Here is a 20,463-nt window from a genome sequence, read left to right as displayed (position 1 = left end):
AAATATAAATATAAAATAGATTTTCTTTTTCGTTTGAGATACTTCAATGAAAACCTCACATTATTGTTTCATAGCTTGAATGCCAGAAAAATCCGTTTGGAACGTGTACCTACTCAATTTTGCCATATTGTCCGAAGCTCGATCGAAATAAAACGCGGAAAGACTCGGAACGAGTAAATCTGTTCCATCTAAAGTAACCCAGAAGTTTCGAGAATGGTAAATTTAAAGAATTTATAGGAACAGAATAAGTTCTTTGTCTTACGTGCTTTCATTCGAATCGTTTAACAAATTTTCGCTCGTCGATCTTAAATAAGCACATTTTCGATAGAAAATTTTCGATAAAAATTCACAGTTGAACGCTTATTCGTACAATTAAAACGTTCGTTTGTCGATTTTTTACGAAAACGTGCTTAATTTTGAATCTTAGGTAATTCTGATTTACATACCGCACGAATTCGTATGTTCTATAATTTCTTTTCCATTCTGATTCTAGGAATTCGCAAAATTTGCTAAATTTAAACTTCGGAATTATGGCTGAATCGTATCGCAACCTTCATAACAGAGTGTTCAAATGAGACTACCAATCTTCAAGATATCTTGTTTTTCATGGGTTTTTATAATTACACGAAAAAAACGTCAATCGATATGCGGACGTCGAATTATTACGATCTTAGATTACCAACATCATCACCTTGCTTGGTGTAAAACCAATTGAAATTCCGTAGAACCTTGTAATCATAAAGATCACGAATCCGATTGCAATAACCTTGATGGTTTAGTCGATTGCATGGCTGAAGTTGACAAAACTAATATATTTTATTTACCTAGGTAAAAAACTTTCCCAATCGAAATGAAGAAGTACTTTTTTTTTTTTTTTTTTTTAAAAATTACACACGGTTAAAACATTATAAATTTAAGATCTACAGACACACATTCAACTACTCTGGATACAAAAATAAACAATTTATTTTAGGAAGGCTGGTTCACAACTTTATTAAACTAGAAATATAATCAAATGTTTTTGATACTAGTTAATAACTCATGTGGTGACACATCTAGATGGCACGATATTCCTCCTCATGTCGATTGATATCTTGAAGCATAGTAGACAGCTCGGCAGCCTGCGCGGCAGCTGACCTCTCAGCAGCAGGGCGACAGTGACGCAGATTAGCCTCCACCCAACCATGGTGGTATAGGCACCTGGTCAGTGCCCTCTTTAACTCGATATCATCAGTATTTGTAGCTCTACTAATCATTTCCTCCTTTATCAGATCCATACGACTTTGCAAAGCATTGTACAACTCCTCATTGGCGGCGAATGACATTTTAACTCTATACTAGTGAACAGTATATGTCTAACTCTCTACTTAGTAAATGAAACTAGTTTCCCACAACTAGGTGTGACGAACAAACAGTCAACCACCACGGGCAAACACGGCCTAACCAACCAACCATATAATTATCTTCTACAAAACCACTTTCAGTTACAGGGAAAAAAGAATAAATAAAATCATCTGAGCAGAAGCTATAACGGCCGGGGATGAAGTAATATCTTAATAATCTAATAAATATAAATGTAATGATTTAAAAAACTGCCGTTATAACATGAATATTTAGGATATGTCATTGGGCGCGTGAACGGATTTCCCCACAGTTGTTTACAAGCGAGAAACGGATCAAGGTTGCTGCTGAAGGAGCCTAGTCTAAGGCAGCACTTCGCCTCCAGGAGGTATTTTCCAAATATGGCTGAAATTGAAACCGAGACCCGCGAACTGCTGGTCGTGTAAACGCTGAATTATTTCCCGAGAAAAATCTATAAATTTTACTAATGAAAAAATTCATAAAATAAATGACTAACTCATTATTATTGTTTCACTTATATTAATTTTCTTGAACATGAAAAACATAAATAAATTATTACAAGTATTGGGATGACTGTGATATATATAAAGAGGCTGTGATGACTGTATTGTTTTGCACTGGTATAAAAACTTGTTTGAAACGCTTACTGATTGAAAATAATGCTCATAGATTATATACTGGTTTGCACGTTATATCATAAAAAATTTTCGTAAAAGTTCTATTATCATTAAGATATAGATTACTTCCAAAGACCAGAAATAAATGTAGCATGATTTGAATAGAATAAGTTTTAGATTTCTGACATGACTAATAAAACAGGTACTAGATTTAACACAGTATGAATTTTCAATGGAAATGATCCTTTGTTTCTTTTCATGGTAATATTGTTAATTGAAACTGGAAAAAACGATAGCTTATCGATGAAATATCCGACAACGCATGTCGCGCTTCGAATGTGGTCGAATTATGTCATTCGAAAACAGAATTATATCGTTAACCGCCGCCGAATCTTATGACAACCTTAATATCTTGACTACTCTTGAAATGCCATGATAAAACACAAAGGACATAACCTATAAGGTCGAATATTACATAAAATAATAATTAATACTTAACGGAAAACTTATTTGTTTGGCTAAAACCAAGAACGAAAAGCGTCAGTGTTTCTTGTGAAACGTGTGTTGACAATTCCGTCGTCGACGAATCTCGCCGTTCGCTGTCCTCCTGTGAACGGAGAATTTATCACAATATTGTGAAAAAGCCCAGCTCTATTTGTGTGGCCGTTTATCACCGGCTGGCATGGGAATAATCTTTGGGCTGCCGACGCAGGCCTGTCCTGTGGCCGCTGTGTCATAATGTCCTCATGTCTGCTTGGGGACGGACGCCGCGAGACTTGGGGATGGGAGGTCGACCTAGGATTTTGCGCCCCGCGATAAATTGGTTGACCGGAGTTCCGCGCAAAATCCGTTATTTGTGGATCGTCCTGCATTGTAATGCACCGCGACAAAGCCATTTGATATGGCTCTGTCATCTGTCGGTACATACGGGACATCTCAATCGACCGCCACTTCCCCTTATCCCTCAACGCCTCGTCCGACAAGCCGGCTTCGCACGCTGCGGAAACCCCAGACATTTTACAAGACTTTCTGCCCACTGGGCCGAAATATCCTACTTGACGGCATAACTGCGTGATATCGTTCAATAGAGTCTGTGGCGAGAGTTGATACCTGCCGTCAGCTACAATTTGTCTACCTCCTGGCAGCCACATGGTTGAAGATCTGCAGAACAAGAAGTTTTCATCCAGTATCCCTTCCCCCATGAACTGAAATCCACATCTGCGATAGTACTTCTTAATCAACGCCACCGGGCACATATCTCCGCCCTCTGATGCCAACAGGTTTGTACATCCTTCATGTTCTTGATCATTCTTCCTCTTGGGGTAGATCACTCGCAGAACTTCCACCCGGCCGATTTGATCTTGGCTTATATGGCAAGCCCTCACTTGATCAAGATCGGCGAGGCGAGTGAATGTGTGGAACTGCAAAATTATTGCCACCGTCGCTCGGAAAAATGGCAGCGGAATGTCCCAGATGGAGTCATAGTCGTAAACTATCTTGCGCATGATTGCCGTGAGAACACCCTTAGGAATGGGCGTGGCTTTTCTGACGGGGGCGCGTTCCATTGCTGCCCTTCTCACTGCTCCTTCCAACAGCCGCGACACACGTTGTGAAAATTCCGAAACAGGCTGGTCTATTATGTATGACCATGCTTTCAAACTTCCACAAACCTGTTTGAGAAAGGAGTAAGGCTTCCTTATATCCTCAAGATAATGGATGAAGTCCTGCAACACCCTCTCCTGGAACGTGGTTGCAGGCAGATTCCTTTTGCGCAAATAGGCGAGAAATACCTCCACTACTTGGGAATGCACGCTCGTGGTGGACTGGGCGCGGGACGACGTGTATAATTTGGCATCTCGACTCTTTGTTGGCGACAAATTCAGACCTCGCGCTGCTTTCATGATTCTCAGAGCTGGCCTCTGTGAAATTCGAGCAGGAAGACCCTCTCCGACTAAAAATATAGATTAAATTAACCGTAGGTTTGAGTAAAACAAGCTTCGTACGCATTAAAAAACCTCTTATAGAGAAAATTATTCAGCCACTTGAATGAAAAGAAAAAACATGTGTCGAAACCGACCATTGTACGTTAACAAAATTCTTTGTTTGTTGTATCATAAATCTGAGACTAAAAGACTACCAATCCTAACGCCGAAAAAACGTTCGATTCCTGCCTTTACTACCCGATTTTATATCATTTGAACAACTATACTTGCCTCTCATAGGTCTTTGTTGTCCTCTGACCCGGTAAGCTGGATCAAATCCGGCGCGACCCATTTTATACTGATTGCCGCGGATTCCTCTAATATAAAATCTGAAATGGGTATACAAATTGAGAAATCAGATAACAAATTTCCGAAAAAACTCGTTTAATTTGTAAAAAATCAGTGTTCACATATATGAAATCCATTCGGAATCAACTACTAAAAAGGCCAAATATTAAAATTGTAAAACCCATTTCTTGAACAGCCAACAAATATATATTAAATTTTCAGAGTGTATCACAGACTAGAATAATTTTCAAATTGCACTTTCATGGAAAGACCGAACGTTTGACAAATACATAAAAAGACATAAATGGATAATAAAAGTACTTGTAAAAACCAAAAAGTCCGAAACAAGCAGGGTTTCTCTTATAAGCATACATAATCTAATTTCGCCCAAACAACCTAACTGAATTTAGAATAATGTGCCTAAATTTTTTGTAAATATTTTAAAAAATAAAAATGCTTCTCACGATCCTATGATTTCTGGACTTGAATGGTTATTGAAAAACTTTAGATTTATAAATCAGATTTATACATGAATTAAAAATAATTATATCTGCATGGAAATGATATCATTTTATTGGGTACGAATGAACTATCTTCAAATCTTATTACATGTTTTCGTTATGACGAAAATAGAAATATAACCTCCCCATATGATCTAATAAAAATCTTATCTGTATATTTACTAAATCTTGTCAAAGAAGTATCGTAGCCCAATAAATAGAACATTTCTATTAACTATAAATGCACAACTCAGGTTTTAATCAATAAAGCGATCATAGAAAAATTACACATTCCTTTGAACATGCAATCTGCTGCTTCTGATGTAAAAGTGGTCTTAAACACAAAAATTCTTTTTATGAAAGACTTGAACCTTCCGGCTTCAATAAACTGCGACCAAAAACAAGCAGACTGCCATAAGGGAATGACAAAAACGATAGTGGCGGACGGTATACTCAAAATTTTATGTAGTGCTGGAACTATAACTTTGACCGGAGGGCATATGTACATGACGCGCTTATTATCCAATTTTTGTATAAAAAAGTCGGTGCCTAATGCCGTTTTATCCGGCAACTTTGAATAAAACGCCGAACATTTTGTATTTGCCGCGCTGGCCATAAGATCGATATCCGGCATAACCATAAATTTCTCACATATTAAATCATAGTCCTCGAGAGCTACCGACCACTCGTCGGTGTTACTTACTTTAGATCCCTCGTCGGCAATTTTGAGCAATAACGTGCTCCTCCTTTGCCATACTGGCAGGAGAATAATGTCAAACTGTAGCTGGACTAGCTTGATATTTATCACATGGCGCTGTAGAATTTCTACTCTAGAGCCGCGGTTCAAAATGCTGACTAGGCCGCGATTGTCCGTGCACCAAACCACTGTTTTGTGTCTATTTTGCTGGAGAAAGGATTCCTGTTCAAACATTTTCACAACTGCCAACAACTCTCGCAGTGTACTGGACTGCTGCATTTCATCGTATTCGAAGGGAAACTCCTTTATGAAACGAAGTTGTTCCGCTTCAAATACATAAGCCCTAGATTCACTCGAATCAGAAACCATGATGGACTCTATCTGCGTGATGTCTAGAGGATCTACAGCTTCCAGCAAAACTGCCTGCTTCGCAGGTTGGATAATGTTGATGACAGCATTGCACTTGTTGACGGGTTGTCCGTTGAAACTAAAATAAAAACAAAGAATATTTAAATGTATAACTCATATTTAAATGAACGTCAAAACTTAACCGAGGCTTAAACAATACATTCGTAAGATGCCGGGGAAAAAATATATGCACAACTGAGTCGGACTTGTATCTTGCAAAAAATTTTTTTTTTTTTTTTTATAATATTTTGAAAACATTTCAAAAACTAAAAACTCGAATGTACACACCTTATTAAATAAACTTTCAACATTTCGAATTCTTGTAACATTCTATCGTTTATAACTAAAGACCCGGACCATCCTTTCTCCTGAACAGTCAATCCGAGTGTCTGCTGGCATGCTCTAGTCACCACTCTCATTATATTTCCATGAGAATGGAGAAGGTGACAACATACACCAAGGATATGCGCTAATTCTTTGGCGTGTATTACACCAACCCTATCAGCTTTTGAAATTGCAGCGTTAATATCATTTGTAAGAATTATTATCTTCATTAGAGGGGCACTGATTCTCATGGAAATCGAGTCTAAATTGAAACCCAGGTAACACAAAGAAGTGGCAGGCCCGAAACATTTCGATAAATTTAACGTCCAGCCTGTGCTTTCGAACACAAATTTTATGAACTTAAGGCTAGCCAATCCTTTAATCTTAGACAAGGCTGAATTGAACGAGTCATCGACAAATGTCGATAAATCGATGCCTCGAGCGTGGCAGAATCTTCGTATGGGGACTATCAGAGAATTCATTATGTATGTGGCTGGACCTGACAAAAAATATTGCATTCTTATGGATCAATTTGAAGAAATACGTATAGTTCAATTTGACGCCCGATCATTTCTTAAGAAAAACACTACCAAAACGTAAAAACAAAAATTATACATTCGTTTTTTGGTTTTCAGCATGCATGAGGCTGTCAAATACATTTCATATTGCACTCATTAAACAATAGACATCGCTATCCTTATGCGTTTTAGCACTTGCGTATCGAAAATTTATGCCATTGATAGAATTAGAAAATGATAAAAATAACTAACCTGTGCCAAATGGCAGCGTTAAAAACTCATAGAACTCCCGCGTGCCGGAGGCGTTGACAACCGCAAAACCGAATAAACCACGGAACTCTGGATGTAATGCCAAATGGCAATACATCGCTGAGATGTCCAGCACGGACATCCAGCAGCCGGATGTGACTCTGGGAAGGACCATGGAGATATCCTCCATTTTCATAGAGACTTTTCTTAAACAATCGTTCAGTGTACGCGACAGATCTAGACACTGTCGCAATTTCACGTTACCCTCACTATCCAATTTTGACGCCACTGTCAAAGGGTTGACAAAATATGGTTTAAAATCAACTTTTCTGACAATGTTTTCCTTAACCCATTTGTCTGTTTTTGCCTGAACGAATTGAATGTTTTGCAAAGCGCTCATATTGTTCCTGAGATCTGTCGCCTCAGGAAGAGGAGTAACTATGTCCGGTTTATAACCGTCTCTTAATAGTTCTAAAACTGAATCACTGGCGTTTAAAATCTGTTTATAAAATAATTGAGCCTTTGGATCATGGATCCCTCCTGCAACTGGACCAAAACCAAGGCCTTGCAACCGGTCGATTTCCTTGTCAATAAAAACCGCAAAATCTTGGTCAGAAATGTCACTTAAAGAATTTACGACTAAGTCACTGGTAACAATTTTTACAGAAATATTGTCGTCATTTTCAATATTACCATTGGAGTTAAAGTCAATAGTTTTTGTGTCAGTTAAATTGTCGTTATCGAGCGGGGCGATAACATCGTCAATAAGGAGCTCCTCGGCTTTGGTGGATGGATATGCCGCTATGGCCGGGGAACTCGAAGCCTCGCTTCAATCCTTTTTCTTAGGAGCTGTGCACTGAGAGGCTCTATGGCCTTGTTTCTGGCTGAAAATATAATAAAACATTAGACTGGCTGAGTTCAACAACTGAGAAACTTTCTGCTAAATGGTAAGCTAAATTGCGAATATATTTTTTTTTTTTTTTTTGAGCTAAACTATGTATTTTTCGAAAAGAAAACATCCTTGATTATTTATTTGGCATATCCATTGATTGCCCACGCAAAATCGAGATCCAACTATCATTACAACAAACTCAAAAACGGCTGCAAATAAGATATATTAAAAATTTTGTCGCTTACCAATTGTGGCACGTGCCAGTGAAGCGTTTCGCAGATGGTCTAGCCTCCCGCTCTCTATCCCGTCTGCGCTTCTCACTTTCTTCGTGCTCCTTGCGCAAGGTATTTAATCTGGTTAGCCTCTCGCCCTGCAGAACTTCACGGTTATCGTTGCAGGCAAACTTGACAACCACAGAGGGGCTGTTTGTAAACGCCAAACTCGTGTAGAGACTCATGAACTTGAGCAGCTCGATGGCCATAAGCGAGAACTCCATACTGCGATGTACGGCGGCGTGGGCCTCAGGGGGCAAATACATGTTGTAAAGCTCGCGAACTGCGTCCTAAATTATAGTTTAAAACGTAACAAATTTTTATAACACTTAAATGTTACTTAAATCAAATATGATGATATACAACAATGACCTCAAATATTACATTGTTCAGATAAACCGCTCTAGTGCCTATTAAGATCTACAGCATTACAGATAAAAAACACATCTCACTGCCACAATACTTGTGAAATTAAAAAATTGAAACCGCCAAAGAGAGTAAGGACTAGAACTGCGAACGAGACTCTTTTATCGTATAATTGTAATAATGTTACCTCGATATTGTTCTGGACAGATAATAGATCGAGACCAGTCTTCTGCATCAACCTCAAATAACTGGAGTCACGGCAATTCTGCGCGTTGACCTCAGTTATTTTTCCCAATCTGGTTTGTTGCGTAACGGCATAATGTACTAGGCAGAAACTGGGCGGCTTCGTTTTTGTAGGCACGCCTGCGACGAGTCTTCTGCTCGGCAACGCGACCATCTGCCAACCCTGGGGAAACGGCGTAGCCTGTTGAAAATTGGCCGCTTGAGATGCTTGTATGCCAGCCCTCTGCTGCTGCTGAACTTGCTGTTGTTGGACGTTGCCAACACCATTGCTGGTCGATGGCTGAGAAGCACTGGCGCTCTGTTGATTTTTCTGATTTCTATCGCTGGCTAGCATGCGAATCACGTCGATGAGAACACTGTTTGGTACCTGACCCGAATTATCGACGGATAAAGGCCTGTCAGCCGTTGATCCTCGGTCATGACACGTACCACGCGGAGGCATGACAGACTGAGCTGATTTTGTCGGCACTCTGGCTAGTTCCTCCGACCTATGGCGTATGCGTTCGCCGTTTTGCTGCGGTTGGGGCCTAGCTGCCGCGCCTCCTGCCATATATGGTGCCGCATTTATGTTAACATGATTAAAATTCATTGCCTGATTCTGAGATGGATGATGAACTGGACCGGGCCGGCATTGTGGAAGATGCTGAGGGTGTTGCTGTGCTACTCTATTGATATGATCATGCTGACCATATCTGGCCCTTTCTTGTTGAATGTAAGATTGAGCCGCTGGAATGAGAGGTGTGGATGCCCGAAACGGTCTGGCTCCCATTGGTGCATCGTCAGCCAGCATGGCCAATAAATCCGCTGGATCTCTTCCGTTTCCAACATTCATTCGATCCGCCTCCGCAATCTCATCCATCATAGGAGCTGGTTGTGATTCATGGAACTGCGCATGAGCGGCGTCGTTCTGATCCTCTTGATCATGGACACTCTCGTCACTATCGACAGCGGGATCATCATCTACGTCCGCTGCTAAAAATATAAACAACTATTTCAATTATCGATTTTCATTTTATACATTGCAACTGCTATTTTGAATGGTTAAAGCTGAACAAAACATGTCCAACATGAAAATCCATGAATTTAGTCGACAGGTTTGCAACTTTGCTAAAGTATATTTTATTTTATATATTATTGTGCCTTAAACAAATGTATGCACGAGTCGAAAAACTTAAAAAAGCATAGAATTGATGTAACATATATAACCATAGGCCTATATCATGATACGTGACTAAAAGAAAAACTCTGAACTTAACAGCCAATGGTCTGTCAATTAAAATAATACCTGGAGATACAGGCTCGAAACCGTTTTCTTCCTCAAACGCCGGCAACTCCTGGGCTATATCGCCCAAATGTGGCAACTGCATCTCATCCTCACCATCGGCCATTTTATGTGCAAATATGCGCCGTATGAGATGGAAACAAAAAGGCTTATGATAAAAATCTGAAAAATTTATATAAAATATAAATCGAGAAATCTAGAATGAACGAATATAAAATAAACGAAGTATTATGAGTAGGAAATTAATATTTAAAAGAAATAAATCGAATCGACATTAAAAATGACCCTTATAAAAAATTTTTAGGTTAAGTCTTATAGCATTCGATTCGAAATTTAAATCATAAAACTATCTATTATTGCCCTATCAAAAACCACGTGCATAAGAAAATCGGTGAATTATCAAAAAAGGAAAAATATAAAGAAAAAATGCTATAGAATTAAAAGATATTGATGAAAAATTTAAGGGAGTGGGAGGGAGGGAAAAATAAATTTTTAGAAAAAACTTAAACGATTAATATCACAAGCAACTTTGTAGCATAAACCTATGTTTCACTATCCTTTATTCTTTATTCTTTCACTTTTGTATTTAGATGTTGTTCGTTCCATGGTCAAATAAAGAATGAAGTAAAACAGCGAGCTTTCTCTCGGCCCCTGTAGTCCGAGTGTAAGTGTGTGTGTGCGTGTGTGTGTGTATGACTACTTGCTTTCGCGCTCAACTTGACAACAACCACCCCTCGTGGTTTAATCTAAACTTGTACCGTTCCGTCTCACAATCTGCCTACCGCAATTGAGAAACTTATCTGGCCTGTACCGCCTTACGTAGAGTCCTCCTCTACTACCACTCAGTTAAGAGTATATAATCGTGCCTATACATCATTGTCGGCCCCTGCCGCTTCATATAGCCTGTATATCATTTATAATGCACGAATCTGCCGCAAGAGGTACTCCCTCTATACTACGTCTCTCTACCGCCATCTAACGGCCGTAGCTGACAACTAAGGTTAATTTAATTTTTTCCGTCTGCTAGCTCTCCAAGCTTTCTATATCAGCCATACTACTTTTTATTCAATAATACGAGCGAATTTTTTTCACATAATTCGCTTAAGATCTCTCAAACCGTGTCACTTTAGACTTCTCATATTAACTTTTTATCCTTGTCTTTCCACGTTTTATTTCGAACGACCTGGGCCGCTTGCCAAAATGCTCCTAGAGACACGTTTAATGTATTTTTTGAAATTCCACCATATTGCACAACAAATACCAATTTTCTTTTTCGTTTGAGATACTTCAATGAAAACCTCACATTATTGTTTCATAGCTTGAATGCCAGAAAAATCCGTTTGGAACGTGTACCTACTCAATTTTGCCATATTGTCCGAAGCTCGATCGAAATAAAACGCGGAAAGACTCGGAACGAGTAAATCTGTTCCATCTAAAGTAACCCAGAAGTTTCGAGAATGGTAAATTTAAAGAATTTATAGGAACAGAATAAGTTCTTTGTCTTACGTGCTTTCATTCGAATCGTTTAACAAATTTTCGCTCGTCGATCTTAAATAAGCACATTTTCGATAGAAAATTTTCGATAAAAATTCACAGTTGAACGCTTATTCGTACAATTAAAACGTTCGTTTGTCGATTTTTTACGAAAACGTGCTTAATTTTGAATCTTAGGTAATTCTGATTTACATACCACTATCTAAACTGAAATATTTCATCCTTATAAAAAACCATTCTCGAAACTTAAATTTACTTTCTCATTAAAAAGATTAATTCACTTCTACATTATTATACTTAATATTATCGTTTCATAAAGGATTGCGAAACTAATGCTACAAAAATAAATTTTTAGAAAAAACTTAAACGATTAATATCACAAGCAACTTTGTAGCATAAACCTATGTTTCACTATCCTTTATTCTTTATTCTTTCACTTTTGTATTTAGATGTTGTTTGTTCCATGGTCAAATAAAGAATGAAGTAAAACAGCGAGCTTTCTCTCGGCCCCTGTAGTCCGAGTGTAAGTGTGTGTGTGCGTGTGTGTGTGTATGACTACTTGCTTTCGCGCTCAACTTGACAACAACCACCCCTCGTGGTTTAATCTAAACTTGTACCGTTCCGTCTCACAATCTGCCTACCGCAATTGAGAAACTTATCTGGCCTGTACCGCCTTACGTAGAGTCCTCCTCTACTACCACTCAGTTAAGAGTATATAATCGTGCCTATACATCATTGTCGGCCCCTGCCGCTTCATATAGCCTGTATATCATTTATAATGCACGAATCTGCCGCAAGAGGTACTCCCTCTATACTACGTCTCTCTACCGCCATCTAACGGCCGTAGCTGACAACTAAGGTTAATTTAATTTTTTCCGTCTGCTAGCTCTCCAAGCTTTCTATATCAGCCATACTACTTTTTATTCAATAATACGAGCGAATTTTTTTCACATAATTCGCTTAAGATCTCTCAAACCGTGTCACTTTAGACTTCTCATATTAACTTTTTATCCTTGTCTTTCCACGTTTTATTTCGAACGACCTGGGCCGCTTGCCAAAATGCTCCTAGAGACACGTTTAATGTATTTTTTGAAATTCCACCATATTGCACAACAAATACCAAATAAAAATGAATATGAAGCTAGCGCTTTGAAAACTACTGTATTACGACTCAAGGTATTTTCAATTGCGCATGCGCAATTGTTTTTCGTATTATAGACAGGTTACCGCGGATAATAAAAGGAAACATTAACGGATAAGTTCCAGTTTTGTTGGCCCTTAGCCGGCCAAGGGCCCGTAGCTAACAGCTTTTAAAATAAATTTATGTTATCTTTTCATTTTATTTTGAAATATATATGTAATACGACATTATACCATAGGCCAGAATTATTTTTAATCCAGCGGATTTTAACCGGATTCGAAGCCATATTAGAATATTATTATTATTTTTATCATTTTTAATACGCAGATTTTTTACATTAATATTCGTGGATTTTTCTATTTAATTTTCGAACATTTTAAAACAATTTTATTTTCTTAGGCTTTAATTTTAATTAAAGAAAAATTCTTTATATTTTAGTATTTTTTTAATTCACGAAACCTTGTATTATGAAAACTGTCCTAGGAATAAGAATAGTTATTTCTCGCATCGTATTATAAACAGCTTTCCGCAGATATAAAATAATAGGGTACATTTTTATATTTATTTTTAAAAGTGAAGCTCTTCTATAATTGAGGTTGGTCCGTCCGTGCGTATGTCCGTCCATAAGGGATAGCTTTTTTTTGTTAATTTAGGCATTTAAGAATTGCACCTATCGATTTCAAACTTTGCATGGTGATTCCTGTAGTAGTTAGGTACGATTTAGAAAGCGAGTTAACTCTATAATATTATAATCTTATAGGTCCCGGGATGGTTTTAGGCTATTTTTTTATTAAAAAAAAGTCTTTGTGTGGTTTTAAGCTATTTTTCTGCCCTTTCATATGTCCCTTCAAATATCCCTAGATACTAGGGACGCACTTGCTAGTAAGTTATAAAACTTTGGGGACTTATGTAATTTAGGATAGACATCTGAAATGCCTGGGAAGATTTGTGTATCCAGAATATAATTTATCTATAATACAAAGTAGAACGATGTCTGTTTGAAACAAAGAATCTCACTAACCGCTGAACCTATTAAATATTTGATTATTTAACTTTTGGTTATTGTGGACAGTATTTATTCGTCGGCAATCGTTAGATCACCAGACCTAGTGTAATCAGAATTTTATTTAAATTATCATGAGAGGTTTTTCCTTACTACAAATCACATTGAATGGTTCTCACTAGCTGCCTGTTTATGGTCCATGGTTTCATTGTATTAGTGAGTGTTTCTTACATTCAACAAATTACAATTTTTACACATAAAAATACATAATTATTAATTTTATACAAAAATATTACAAATATATATATCATAGTAGAATATGTATAATAAATGATGTTGTGATGAATGTTCTTTGTTTAATTTTGATAATTTCATGTAAATCATTGGTCTCATAGTATGGTTCGTTCTTGTTGGGGCTGTTTATAAGGTGGTGGCTGAAATATAAGAGACATATAGAAAACTCAAAAGGATGATTAAGTGTATGTAATAACACTTTAATACAAATATATCTCTCGTTGATTATTTGCTACTGCATTGTGTAAAGGACCAAAGTATTCAAGTTTGAGTCTACTCTATAATTTGGGGTGTAACAAAATCACGAAACCTTTCAATCTTTTTTTCTTACAATTTCAACAAACATAATCATAACAAGTTAAATTAGAAATATAAATGATCCTGTATTAACTGATCCTCCAAGTTTTGATCCTCCAGGGCTGGATCGTTAAATCATTTTAGTGGTGTGCCAAATCGGGGTGCGCCGAATTTTCGCCAATCACAGCGCGGCATTTCATAAAATGCTGTGCTCTCATTGGTGGAAAGTTGGCTCTTCCCAATCTAGCTCACCACTAAAATGATTTAAAGATCCAGCTCAGGAAACATTGAACTACTCCTTGGACCTTAAAGGAAGCCTGCAAAAAATAACTGCTGAAAGACTGTCACAACTTAATAGGACCCAACACCCAAAATCCTCCAGATTTAATAACAGAAAAGTTTCAAAATGATATTTTAGGTATATGAAAATTTTGAAAGTTTTTATAATACCTTATCATAGAAATTTAGAAATTAAGTTATGTCGCCTAGAATCAAAATTAAAAGCTTATTTCAGCAGAAAGTTAGGTTGCCTGTAACCGAATACATTTTTATAATAACAAGGATGACAACATCCATAAAAGTGAAGCACTGAAACGGTAGGACAAACGGACATTAACTCTTGTATAGTGTCAGAACTGAATAATTATAATATAAATGTATAAGGGTCAAAGTAAAAATGTAAATAAATTTGTTAAAAAAACTGCTTGATTCAGGGCAATGTTTATGGACATACTTACATTTTTAGGACTTGATTATAGAGTTGCTTCGCTTATTACATTATACTTTGTTGTCCCAGGAATCAATATACCATAAATCAGATCAATCAGATGATTAGTTCACATAAAATTTTTTTGCTAAAAAAATAAAAAAAATAATATGTTTAAAATGGACGTACGGACATTTCGGTAATGATTATAGAGTTGCTACGCTTTCTAAATCGTACCTAACTACTAAAGGAATCACCATGCAAAATTTGAAATCGATAGGACAATTCTAACATGCCTAAATTAATGAAAAAAGCTATCCGTGACGGACGGAGGGACGTACGGACGGACCGACCCTAATTATAGAAAAGCTTCGCTTTTACAAACCAGGGATCTAAAGGGATAGGACAATGGCCAATAAATTGACGAATATCCCCAATGATGATTTAAACAAATATCCATTCTGTAGATTAAACTTAGTGGTTGAAACGTCTGAACACTCAAATTAAGAAATCAACCAATCAAAAGTCTACAAAGTTTTTAATCCAACGAATAAGAAAATGTTAATATAAAACTTGGTGGACTAGTGTAATAAACAGTTTATTGTCCCCTCTCTCTCTCTCTGAATAAAACACCTATTTTCATAGTCAAAATGTTGGGTCTACTTGTGGCAGTATTTTAGCAGTTGGAGTGGTGTATTTATTGCAGGCTTCCTTCAATTTAACCTCATATGTCTACTAAGATAAGTTTTCCGGAATTTTAATGTTAGGGGGAGATTTGAAATCTGCATCAAATTTTAAGGATTTTTTTTTATAAAATTCGTTTTTTGTATAATTCTTTATCTAAAAGCGGAAATGCATTTTAAGTTAATTAATTTTGACCAATAGGATAGGTGGATTTTAAACTACCTGCGCTCTAATTGGTTGAATGATGTACGCCATCCAATCAGAGCGCAGATTTTTTAAATCCACCAATCACATATGCCAAAATTAATTAACTTAAATTGCATTTCCGCTTTTAGATAAAGAATTATAGAAAAAACGAATTTTATAAAAAATCCTTAAAATTTGATGTAGATTTCAAATCTCCCCCTAACTTTAAAATTCTGGAAAACTTATATATCTTAATATCTACACAACAGATATCTGGTCTACACAACATATTAAAGAGGTTTTCACCGCCAACAGCTGGAAGTCGCAAGACCCAAATCCAAAATAGGACCAGGCTAGAAATAGGAGAAAAGTTAAAGTGAAAATACAACAAAACCTGCTACTTTGTTTTCTTTCCATGATCCAAGTTTTTTAGCCCGTAAGTTTCAGGAATAATTACTAGATATTTGAGGTTTGTATGTTTTTACATTTCAAAAATGCATTAGTTTTCATCAAAACTATTCTTATAGAGGTTAAATGCATTTTTTTAGATCATGTATTTTTTTAGCATTTATATAGGGGGGAGGCAATTACCCCAATTAAAAAAATTTACCCCAATTTTAGTGAGGTGGATAAAATTTTACCTCCAACCCCCTCCCCCCCCCCCACCAAAAACCTAGAAAAAATATTGAAAATCAAAACAGTGCTGAAATGTTTTAATAAAAGTGATCGAGTTGCTACGCTTTCTAAACGGTACCCAACATTAATTACCATGCAAAGTTTGAAATTAATAGGACATTTCTAACATGTCTAAAGTAACAATAAGAGCTATTTGTAATGTACAGACGTACCAACGGACATACAGACTAAAGTGGGACTGGTATGATGAAAACCGGTTCCTATCCACCGGATTCGAATGAATACGAGAAAAGAAATTCTTATCATAATATAGTTAGGAGGTTGAAATCATTTTTAAAAAAGCAGATATGTAATCTATGATTAATTACGGATAATTTTCCATCAATGTTAAAATTAAAATCATAATATTAAAACCAGTTTTGTTTGGCCCCTCGGAGCTATCAAAACTGGTTTTAATGTTATATTTTTCTATTTTGATATCCGCGTAAAGCTGTCCAAAATGATACGATAAATGACTTTTATCATTGAAACATAGATTAGAAGATAATTAGAAAATTCTACATATGAAAATATCTATAATACAAAGAAGAATGATGTCTGTCTGTTCGTCCGTCTGTCTGTCCGTCCGTCCCTTAAGATCTCTGTAACCACTGAACCGATCGGATTCTACTCTTCAGGGAATGTACCTACTAGTCCTATGGTGGTTTTAGGCTATTTTCTTGAGGGGGGGGGGGTGAAAACAGAATTGTTGAATCAATTTCAAACTTTGCATGGTGATTCCTGTAACAGTTAGGTAAGCGAAAGTGAGTAAAGCATCTATATAAGCAAAAGCATGTTCTAAAAATAGAAATACGTTATTTGCACAATATCCTGTAATTATGCAATTTTGCGAAGCTAGAAAAAGTGACTCTACAGATTATGACGTCATGCGATAGAATAACCAATGAGAGGCCAGCATAAAATTTATCATTGGTATATACGGGCCTATTGGCTATTCTATCGAATGATGTTATAATCTGTGGAGCAGGGGCGTCCAAGCTTTTTTTTTGGGGGGGGGTAAAAAATTTTAGGGGGGGGGTAATTTGTGTTTGGGGGGGGGTAAAATGGCGCGCGAAGCGCGCCGAAATTTTTTTTTACCCCCCCCAAAATTTTTACCCCGGGGGTAAAATTTGATTGGGGGGGGGGGTAATTACCCCCCCTAAAGTCTGTTGGGGGGGGGGGGTAAATACTCCCCCCAAATCTGTTGGGGGGGGTAATTACCCCCTCAAACTAATTTACCCCGGGGGTGAAATTTTTTGGGGGGGGTAATTTAATTATGTAAAAAAAGCACCTACCTAATCTATTAAGTTAATAAGTACTATCCTATAACATAAAGTAGTAAGTAAGGTTTATTTGACTATAGCTTCAGATTTCATTACTTTTAATACTGAGTTCTCCTTTTTAGGAAAGCTTCACTTAGATCCCATGATGGTTCCACACTATTATAGGTCAATCCTTTGAGTGGTTTTAGGCTATTTTTCTCCTCCCTTTTTACCCTTTAGAAAACACGAGTTCTTAGATGCTAAGGGCGCCACTACTATCTATAATACAAAGTAGAACGATGTCTGTCCGTCTGTCTGTCCGTCTGTCCGTCTGTCCGTCTGAAGCTTAAGATCTCGGTAACCGCTGAACCGAATGGGCTCTACTCTTCAGGGAATATACCTACTGGTCCTGTGGTGGTTTTAAGCTATTTTCTTGGGGGGTGGGACACCCCCAACCCCCCCAAAAATGAAAATTTACCCCCCCCAAAAAAATACTCCTGGTGCTGCTGGTGCAGCTGGTGCTGCTGGTGCAGGTGGTGCAGCTGGTGCAGGTGGTGCAGCTGGTGCTGCTGGTGCTGGTGCAGAAAATTATTTTTTTTCTAGGGGCAAAGCCCCTAGAGGCTAGGGGCGAAGCCGCTAGTTCAAATATATAGTAGTATCTCATTCTTTAGAACATAAAAATACAATAATTAACTCACTAACCAATGAACCAATATGATTATACTTTAAAGTGAAGCGTCTTATAGGTCCTGGTAAGTTTTATAACTAGTTTTGAGACACCCTGACATCCTCCCAAAAGAAATCGCCTATAGAAATTCTTTTTCATTATTTAATGAAATATTTAATTTAGTTAGGTATCTATTTTATGGAATCTTCAGTGCTTTACAATTACATCATAGATCCCCGGGATGGTATTTACTCCCCCCCCCCAAAAAAAAATTTTCAGTAAAATTTTTTTTTTAAGAACATTCAATTTGGGGGGGGGGTAAATACCCCCCCCCAAAATTTTTTTTAAAGAACATTTATTTTGGGGGGGGGGGGGGTAATTACCCCCCCCAAAATGGTTTGGGTGGGGTAAATACCCCCCCCAAAATCGTTGGGGGTGCCTACGGCACCCCCAAGGTAGGGGTAATTTTTTTTTGGGGGGGGTATTGTTCACAAAATTTTGGGGGTGCCAAATGGCCCATTACCCCCCCCCTTGGACGCCTATGCTGTGGAGTCACTTTTTCTAGCTTCAATTTTGCAACAAATTTAACAAAACAAGGATGACAACATTAATAAAATCGAAGCTCTGAAACGGTAGGAAAAAACGAACATTAACACTTTTAGAGTGTCAGAACTGAATAATCATAATAAAAATATGTAAAAACAAAAAAAAACAGTTAATAAATTTGTTGAAAACTGATAAAATACAGGATAATGGACTTACTTACATATTTGTATGACTTGATTATAGAGATGCTTCAATTATAACATTGTACTTTGTTGTCCTAAGAATCAGCATTCAAAAATCAAATAATAATAAGTTGTTAAAAAATTAAAAAATCAATATGTTTAAAATGGAAATACGGGAGAAAGACTAAACTACATAACTTTTGAGTCACTTTTGAGGAAGACGATTCCATTTTCCCCCATCTCTTTTAAAGAGATTTTCTTCAGGGATCGGAAGCCTCACGTAAGCCGCGTGTAAGCCTCAGTGAAATCGTGATTTTATCACAATAAAATTCAGTTGGATGTATAAAACGGCTCTATAGCAGACAATCCTTCTTTCTGAAATTTTTTTTTCTGCTCACAAGCAGGTTTAAAACTGAGGCTTATGCGCGGCTTACGTGAGGCTTCCGATCCCTGATTTTCTTCTCCCATTCATTTTTTCTTTTCCGATGTATATGACGTCACAGGAATCGTCTTCCACAAAAGTTATGTAGTTTAGTCTTTCTCGAAAGACGGACATTCTGGTAATGATTATAGACTTGCTACACTTTCTAAACCGTACACTAGATACTACTGTGATCACAATGGAAAGTTTGAAATAAATAGGACAATTTTAACATGCCTAAATCAATAAAAAAATCTAACTGTTCCAGATTAATTATTTAAGCAGGGCTCGGCAGCCCCGCAGCTGCGGCTGAATAATAATTTGCGGCTCTGGCTGAATAATTATTTACGACTGAAGGTGGCTTTTTTTCAACATTAAGCTGTGTGACTGATTCTGAGGCTGACTATATATTTAGCTGGGCGGCAGAGGCTGTGGATATGAGTGGCTGATTACAACATAGGCTTTGCATCTAATTCTAAAGCTATAACTTATTTATTAAGCAGTGCAGATAAGGCTATAGTTAAAAATATACCTTTTATGACAAATTTTTTTTAAAAACGAAGCTTTTCTATAATTAGGATCGGTCCGTCCGTATGTCCGTAATGGATAGCTTTTTTTCCCGTTAATTTAGGCATGTAAGGATTGTCCTATCGATTTCAAATTTTTCATGGTGATTCCTCTAGTAATTAGGTACGTAACAACTCTATAATCATTACCAAAATGTCCGTGCGTACATTTAAACATGTTGTTTTTTTTACTTTTTTAACAACAAATTTTTATGTGATCTAATCATCCGATTGATTTGATTTTTGGTATATTGATTCCTGGGACAACAAAGTATAAAGTAATAAGCGAAGCAACTCTATAATCAAGTCCTAGAAATGTATAAAGTATGTACATAAACA

The 20,463-nt window shown here is 37.1% G+C and overlaps 1 protein-coding gene across 1 annotated transcript; it reads right to left on the bottom strand.

The window, feature by feature from the left end:
- Nucleotides 1-6,937: 6,937 nt before the first annotated feature.
- On the bottom strand, nt 6,938-10,510 carry LOC145306815 (uncharacterized). Its single transcript, XM_080149109.1, has 4 exons — nt 10,004-10,510; nt 8,663-9,690; nt 8,083-8,399; nt 6,938-7,829 (listed from the first exon to the last, which is right to left on the bottom strand). The coding sequence occupies exons 1-4, from the start codon at nt 10,104-10,106 to the stop codon at nt 7,775-7,777; spliced, it is 1,503 nt and encodes a 500-aa protein (XP_080005235.1). The 5' UTR covers nt 10,107-10,510; the 3' UTR covers nt 6,938-7,774.
- Nucleotides 10,511-20,463: the final 9,953 nt, after the last annotated feature.

Source organism: Acartia tonsa, chromosome 15 (assembly GCF_053477335.1).
Source record: "Acartia tonsa isolate MP-2025a chromosome 15, ASM5347733v1, whole genome shotgun sequence".
Lineage (NCBI taxonomy): Eukaryota > Metazoa > Arthropoda > Copepoda > Calanoida > Acartiidae > Acartia > Acartia tonsa.
This window is presented reverse-complemented; position numbering and strand designations above follow the sequence as displayed.

What these genes read in the sequence shown, in the direction of transcription:
- LOC145306815 (XM_080149109.1), bottom strand. Translation starts at nt 10,106, where the DNA reads ATGGCCGATGGTGAGGATGAGATGCAGTTGCCACATTTGGGCGATATA. An exon ending in TTTCGAGCCTGTATCTCCAG is followed by an intron (nt 9,691 to 10,003) that starts GTATTATTTTAA and finishes TTATATTTTTAG; the next exon opens with CAGCGGACGTAGATGATGAT. An exon ending in ACTGGCACGTGCCACAATTG is followed by an intron (nt 7,830 to 8,082) that starts GTAAGCGACAAA and finishes TTATATTTTCAG; the next exon opens with CCAGAAACAAGGCCATAGAG.